Source organism: Neltuma alba, unplaced genomic scaffold (assembly GCF_004799145.2).
Source record: "Neltuma alba isolate B1F8T4 unplaced genomic scaffold, ASM479914v2 tig00010309_pilon, whole genome shotgun sequence".
Taxonomy (NCBI): Eukaryota; Viridiplantae; Streptophyta; class Magnoliopsida; order Fabales; family Fabaceae; genus Neltuma; species Neltuma alba.
Genome location: NW_021635223.1, coordinates 457,662 through 465,617, shown reverse-complemented (window position 1 = coordinate 465,617; position 7,956 = coordinate 457,662). Strand labels below are relative to the sequence as shown.

The following is a 7,956-nucleotide window of genomic DNA, read 5'->3' as shown; positions in this document are numbered from 1 at the left end:
ATTGGAATGGTCATATGGAATGAAAAAAGGAGAATAACCAAGAATTTCATATAAAGTTGACTTTTTAAGGGCAAAGTTTGACCATATGAAATTGTATGCAACTGAATCAGAATTTGGCTGAAACTTGGCAGGCTTATAGATCATATTTTTAGCTTTAAAAAAAGTGTATTTTATTAAATTTAGAGTTTTGTACAAAGAGTTATGACCTTCGAAAGTTGGTCATAAATTCTGAAAAATTGAAAATTGACCATATGAATAATACCACTTTGTGTGAAATCTAGGACTGATTGGTAGGGTCTGTACACTAATGAGTATTTTTTCCTTAAAGATCATATTAAGAGCTTTAAATAAAACTTGGATCTACTTCATTTCGAGTTTTCTAGAATTAGTTATGATTTTTCAAAATTTGGCCTTCATTAGGGTTATAATGAATAATAATTCAAATTTATGAAATTTTAAAGTTCAAATTTTTCTAATTTAAGGTCACAAGAAATGATTCTAAATGGTTCCCATTAAGACAAAATGTGGTCTAAAAGTATGGTGTGACAGAACATATGTTTAGAAGCAATGAAATTGAAAATAAAATTATTGGAACCCGAGGGAACCCTTTCAACCAAACTAAAAAAGGAAGGAAGGAGTTGGGTTTTAATGAATCTAAGTTTAAATATGGATTCTACATGAAAAATTGTGTGGAAGAAACCTATGGGGGTTATCTAAAGAATATTGATGCCAAAACCCTAAATTAAAGGTTAAAGGGTAGGGTTTTAGAAAGAGTTGTTTAATGGAATGGTGTTATTGATTTAGATTGCTATTATTCCTGTTGTTTGATAGGTATCATTGTTGAACAAGTGGGAGCTCAAAAACCAGAGCAAGAGGCCGTGTTATTTAAGGAGGCAAGAGGTGGTAGCTTAGAACTTACAATTTAATGTTATCTTGCTTGGTTGTTACTTTGAGTAATTCCTTGATTATGTGCCATGTTATGGATGAGCTTGATAGATGTTAATGTGTTTGACTTACTGTATTGTATGTCTTAGCTAAATGCACTATTGAATTGATTTTTAGAATGAGTTAATGCTCTCTTTCATGACATGGAAATTGATTGATACTTTGTGAAATTACATGTAACATGCCTTGCTTGCTTGACATTATAATTGTGGTTCTCTACTACTGAGATTTTCATGAAATCTCACTCTTTTCCATGCCCAAAATAACACCATTAGGGGCTGCAAGTGATCATGGGAAATGAAAGGAGGTGATCACATCTTAAAGAATGATTTGGTGGCACTTTCTAGACTTTATGTTTAATATTGTAATAATTGTGAGTACGATGACTGATTGACTATTTGAGAACTGTAACTTATGTGAATATGCTTGATCTATGCTGTGGAATATGGTCCAAGTATGTTTGAAATGCCAAGATTGAATTATGGCAAGTTGAACTCTTAAAGGATAAAAGTTGATCAAAAATAAGCCAAAGTTTGACCACACATGTTTTTGAGCAAATGAAGGAATTTGATCATAAAATTTAGTATATCAATAGATCTCATTTCTAGCTTTAAAATAAGTGATAATTAATAAAATTTGGACTTCTGTACAAAAAATTATGCCTTTTCAAAGTTAGGCATAAATTCTGAAAAATTAAAAAATTGACCAAATGAATAATGCACATTGACATGGGAATTGAGCACACATGAGCTGAGCTTGCAATCTAAAAGTATTTTCCCTTAAAGATCTCATTGAAAGCTTCAAGTAGAATTTAGAACCATGTCATTTCAATTTTTCTAGAATTAATTATAATTTTTTAAAATTGGGCCAAATTTAGGGTTACAATAAATAATAACCCATGGAAGGAAATTCAAAAATTCACGTTTTTCTAACTTAAGGACATATTAAATGGTTCCAATTGTTTCTATTTGATATAAAATTGGTTGACAAATTGAGGTGTTACACTCATTGCTTGATCGATAACCCTTTAAAGATTCCTATAATTGAAACGAGGATCTGAATGGTACATCCCAAAATTTTTCACCTGGTTATAAAGGATTCAAAATTGGGATGAGGGCCAATGTATGAACTAGGTAGGGAGATGAAACAACTTTTGACATGAAATCCTGATAAGGTTCAGACTAGCATTTTCGTAACGATCGGTCTAGGAAGGACAAAACGAGAAATTTGAGAAAAATTCTAGAAAATCCTGAAAAAATGGGAAAAGTATAAATTGGAATTTTTGAAAACTTAGTTGAGGCTTTAAAGGTGAAATTTCGGTGAAAACAAATTATTACGGAATTTCCCGTAAATAGAGGTTTTTCGGGAAATTATTGCGAAATTGAAGAAAAATAATTATATTAAATAGTTGGAGGCCTCAATAAATTTGGAAGAAAGATGTATAATTCATATAAATATTTATTTGAATTTATGAAATTATTTTTAAGCCTTTGAAGCTTAGGAATAAATTTTAGAGAATTTATTTTCCCGCAGTGACACCGATAAAGGCCTAATCGGAGGAAATTCAAAATAAATACCTAAAGGTGGCTAAAAATTCTGAAATTTTTCATATCATATTCTCATATTAAAAGGTGAATTATCATGGAGAGAAATGAACTTTTGGAGGTATGGAGAAATTATGGAAGGTTACTAGTGAATAGTAACCGATAAAGTTTCAAATTAGTTTGAGATAGTGATTTGGTTTGAGGGCCAGCCTTTTGGACCAGCCCAAACCATTTATGGGGCCCACATTAAGCAGAATAAGAGTCCAATTTCATGTAGTTTCTAGGTCCCTCTATTTTTATTAAAATAAATGTGAAATTAAGGGATAATTGTGTGGAAAAATCTAGAGAAGGGACACTTGTTTTAAATCTGATCATTCCAGCATTTGATGGCTACCACCTACACCCTTGAGGTGTCCCAAATTTCATCTAATTGAGGGGGAAATGGCAGACCAATTTTTCTATAAATACCCCTTGGAAAAATACGAATAAATGTTAGAAAAATTGGAAAAACAAGAGTAGACTCTGTCACTGTAGCTCCATTTGGCCAAAAATTTTAAGGGTTTTGCACAAGGAATCATCCAACTTACACCAAAGAAACATTAAGGTATGTCTAAGCACCACTATCCCTAAGTTTTACATTGATTGGATTAGGATTTTGGCTTGGAAAAATTATGGGAAAATGCTGTAAAATTCAGTCCAGCCATATAATGCTTAGGGAAGGATAGAAACCTTAATAATCAAGTGGAATAAGCAAGATTAAATGGTTTATGGATTGGTTTTTGGAAGAAATTACACATAGGGTTTTGGTTCTCCATTTGGGCCTGGTACTGGTCATGGAGTAAGAGATTGTTTTTCATTAATTTGATGGTTCCAATGGCTTTAAAACATGTGTTTGTGTAGGGAGGTTTGTTGGGAGGTGTTTAAAATCATTGGAATCAAAAATAGAATTTTTGGAAATAAATACCCCCTATTCAGCCAATCACTGTTCATGGGGAAGGAGTTAGATTTTTGAAAATCTGATTGCACCATTGAATTCCTCATGAAAGATTATGTAGGATTGAGCAATGAGGTTATTGATTCTAAAGGAGGAATCATATGGTTAAAAATCAAAGAAAAAGGGGAAAATTATTAAGTTAAAGTTTAAGAATTGTATTTAAGTTGTTTAGGAATTAATGTGGCCTATGTTTATGCTTGGTTTAATAGGTATTATGAAGAGGAACTAAGAGGAAGCTTTGTTCTTGAAGTAACCAATTGGACAAGTATTAAACAGGTAGCTTTGAATTATAATTTGATCGTTAATCTTGCTTGTTTGATGTGATTTGTTGGTTGCTTGGATAAAGGAATTTGTGTTGTGGCATGGATTGGTTGAATAACATTGGTTTATGTTTTGGCCAAATGCATTGAATCATGTCATTGTGGAAGTGTTGATGTTCCTCGTTTAGTATGACATTAAGTATGATTTTATGTGGTTGATTACGCCTTGAGGTATGATAACTTGTCACATGTGAACTTGCTTGATATATATGACAATTATAATTCATATGCTACTGAGATTTCTTGGAAATCTCATTCCCCCTATGTCAAATTGTGTCTCAAATAGGGAATGATTCATCCGATGGCAAGGGCAAGCAAATGATTTTGGGATCGAGGAGCATTTTGGAATTGATGCTGTTATGTTATGGTTGTATTTAGATATGGATGATGTTATGACATGCATTATACCTTACCCTCATGCCCTAATATTGGAATTATGCATGGTACATTAAGGAAAGAATGTGAAAAAAGAAAAAGGGGAAATAAATTAAAGAAAGAGGCAAGTAGGGGATAGAAATTCCCTAAATAGTGCTAAACTTGTGGCACATAAAATAATGAGCAATTGTTGGAATTTGGGCATGAAATTTTACAAGCTTATAGATCTCATTTTCAGCTTTAAATCAAGTAGTAAACCATTAAATTTGGAGTTTTTTTGCTAAGAGTTATTCCCTTCCAAAGTTGGGCAAAAATACTAAAAATTTAAAAATTGACAATATGAATAGTGCATCTTGTCGATTTTTCTGGTGCTGTTTTGGATGGAATTAAATCCAATGAATATTTTTCCTCCATAGAAATCTTAGTAAGCTTCGTGTGAAAATTGGAACCATCTCATTTCAATTTTTCTAGAATTAGTTATGAAGTTTCAAAGTTGGCCCATTTTTGGATGAACAGTATACGGACAGAATTAAAGGTGAAATTTTGAAACCGAAATTTTTCATCCAGAAACGCCACGAAACATGTTATAGTTGTTCCAATTGACGTATAATGGGTTATAAAGAGAGGTGTGACACTTTTTGGTATCAGAGCAAAGGTTCTGACTTTGTTTCTATGCACTTTGTTTACTGTTATGTATTGTGCATAATGATTGATATTGTGGATAGTGTTTAGTAGTTGCACTGTTCTGACTATTATTGTTGAACATGAATTGTGGTTGTCTAATTGAATGCTTCTAGTTGGGATTATATGTGGGGTGGATTGGTATATTATAGATTGAGTTGAGTGCAAGGAGTTATGGCCTGCTGTAGCAGTGACTCCTGGGAAATGGTAAACTAAAAGATACAGAGGGAACCGTACCCAGACTGGTACCACCCACATGTTTCTGACCTTGATGATCCGACTCCACCATCCTGATATTACCAACCTCTCTGGGAGATAGAGCATACATATTCAGAAGAGGACTCCAATGACCTAGTCAAGTTAGAGAATGGTGATGCTCAGAGCACCACAAGACTCCGACCACATCCGGATGAGGCGGGTCCCATTACCTATCCGAATGGTAAAGCCAGAGAAGATTAAGGCCAAGGATCTACCAATCAAGAAAAGACCTTTGTTAGTAAAGAAGGTATTTAAAGATCATAATAGTCTCTTCCAAGAATTTGTTGAACTCAGTAGACACATAGATCCGACCCTGAATCAGTACGTTATAGTCTACCAGGACTACTTCTATTACTTGAGATTACTACATAATGAAGTAGTCAAAGAGGGTCAGTATGTAGATGATGCCCTATGGTGCCGTGTGTTACTAGAGACATTACCTACTACCTGAGTTTGGCAAACACAGATTTGATCGCTTTACAAATCCTCTATGCCAATGATTTTGATCAGTTGCTAGACGATTTAGAACTTTTTGTAGTTACTTTGTTTCCCTCTTCCTCTACTAGGTTGTCAATACAGGATAACTGTATGCTATGCTAATGGTGGCGGATTGTGGCCCTACATTTTGTTAATTGTGCCGTTGCATATAAACTGAAAAGTAATATAAATATTGTTTATCGTAATTAATGATTATGTTCCTCTTGTAGTTAAGACGAAAACGATAAAATTGTAAGAGGAAGATGAGGATCAAGAGGTAGGGGAGCTAGTACAAGAGGAGAATCATCAAGGCCCCTTATTTATCTAATGAAAAGGATAATGGAGAGGTTAGAGGAATAGCAAAGAACCAAGGCTAAGATACAAGCCACAAAAGCTAGGTAAGAATAAGAGAGGGATGCTGCTACAGCTACAGCAGTAGCAGTAGCACTAGCATGGTTATAGCAACCAGGGCAAGGAACAGCCGGGACAACCCAGCCCATACTACCATAGCAACCATAGGAAACCGCTCCTGTGAGACCTTAACCTATTACAGAACCTAATACACTGCAATAGTGGATTGTTAAGTTTGGCAAACACAACCCTTCTGCTTTCGAGGGAACCTTTGACATGCAAGTAGCTGAGGATTGGATAACTTGGCTAGAAAAGATCTTTGCTATTTTGGAATGTTCATCTATGAGGAAGGCTTAGATGGTAATATACAAGCTAGAAGGGGAAACAGATAGATGGTGGAAGAACACCGAGTTGGTTCTTCAGGCCAACAAAACCCCTGTTACATAGGAGGTGTTTAAGGATCAGTTTTTCCTGAAATATTTTCCTCAATCTATAAGGGACGAGAAAGAAGCAAAGTTCCTCACTATAAGGCAAGTAGCGAACGAACCTTTTGACGAGTACTTGGCAAGTTATCCAGGTACTCTACTTATCTCCAACACATGAATGATGAATGATAGTTCACGAAGAAGATGATCAGGGGGATGAAGCCTGAGTTGAGAGAGAAGGTAGACCTGAGACAGCTAGAAGTTTTTAATAAGGCAGTAAAAGTCAGCGTATCATTGAGAATAGCCAGAATCATCCTGAGCTGGCTAGAGCAACCCTATGAGCCAAAAGGCCAAGGACGGGAGCAGGTCAGGAAGGTACTTCTTTCGGTGGTAGCCAGAAGAGAAGGAGATTTAACTAGAACAGGACATCAAGGCAGGGAGCCCGATGAGGAGCAATAGAGAATGTTCACTGGGGAGCAGAGAATGTCCGCCAAGGAAGGGAATGCGAGCGTTGTGGCCATAATCATAGAGACAGGCATGATAGGTCAGAGCGTGTGCTTCAAGTGCAGATGACCCGGACACTTTGCTAGGGAGTGCCTGCAAGGTGCCGACAGCATGGGAAGACCTCAGGCATAGGGCAGGGTATTCACCCTCAGTCGGGAAGAGGCTCGTAAGTCACCCAAGATGATCCAAGGTACGTTTACTGTGAATGGTTATCTTGTGGATGCTTTGTTTGACTCGGGTACTATCCACTCGTTCATATCATATGATTGCACTAGGCTCTTAGGTCTTGCTGTCAACGCATTGCCATATGATTTGTATGTTTCCTCTCCTACGGGAATAAAAATTTTAACTTCTGCTGTTTGTTTAAACAGTATTGTCCAGTATGCCCACTGTTATACCACGTTAGACCTAATATGCATGCCTTTTTGTGATATTGATATTGTCCTTGGTTTGAACTGGTTATCCTCCCAAAATATTCTCCTTGACTGTAAAAGCAAAACACTGATCCTTCCTACCCGGGAGTTAACCCCTACAGCAGAAGTGAAATTGAACATGATTTTAGCAGCTCGAGCAGATAAATGGTTGAGACAGGGTTGCCAAGGTTATATGGTATTCTTCTCAGTGAAAGCAGAGACGGAAGAAGGGATTTTGAATATCCTGGTAGTCTGGGAATTTCTTGAGGTATTTTCGACGGAGATTAGCAGATTACCTCTTAAAAGGGAAATTGAATTTGCTATTGACCTGGTGCCTGGAACAAACGCAATTTCAAAGGCTCTGTATTGGATGGCTCTGAATGAGATGGTAGAACTAAAAAACCAACTAACGAAGCTATTGGAGAAAGGGTTCATACACCCCAGTGTTTGTCCGTAGGGTGCACCAGTGTTATTTGTGAAGAAGAAAGACGGTAGCCTGAGATTGTGTATTGACTACCGTGAGTTGAATAAAGTGACTATCAAGGATAAGTACCTGTTGCCATGGATAGATGATTTTCCAGATCAGTTGGTGGGAGCCACTGTATTCTCGAAGATTAACTTAAGATCAAGGTACCACTAATTGAGGATTAAAGCAGAAGATATCCCAAA

General features: G+C 36.1%; 1 protein-coding gene across 1 annotated transcript; it reads left to right on the top strand.

Annotated features, from left to right (window-relative positions):
• Positions 1 to 7,054: 7,054 nt before the first annotated feature.
• On the top strand, positions 7,055 to 7,744 carry LOC114755659 (uncharacterized). The gene has a single exon (XM_028944522.1). The coding sequence runs from the start codon at positions 7,055 to 7,057 to the stop codon at positions 7,742 to 7,744; it is 690 nt and encodes a 229-aa protein (XP_028800355.1).
• Positions 7,745 to 7,956: the final 212 nt, after the last annotated feature.

Excerpts from the sequence above, each read along its gene's own strand:
- LOC114755659 (XM_028944522.1), top strand. The coding sequence starts at position 7,055 with ATGATCCAAGGTACGTTTACTGTGAATGGTTATCTTGTGGATGCTTTG.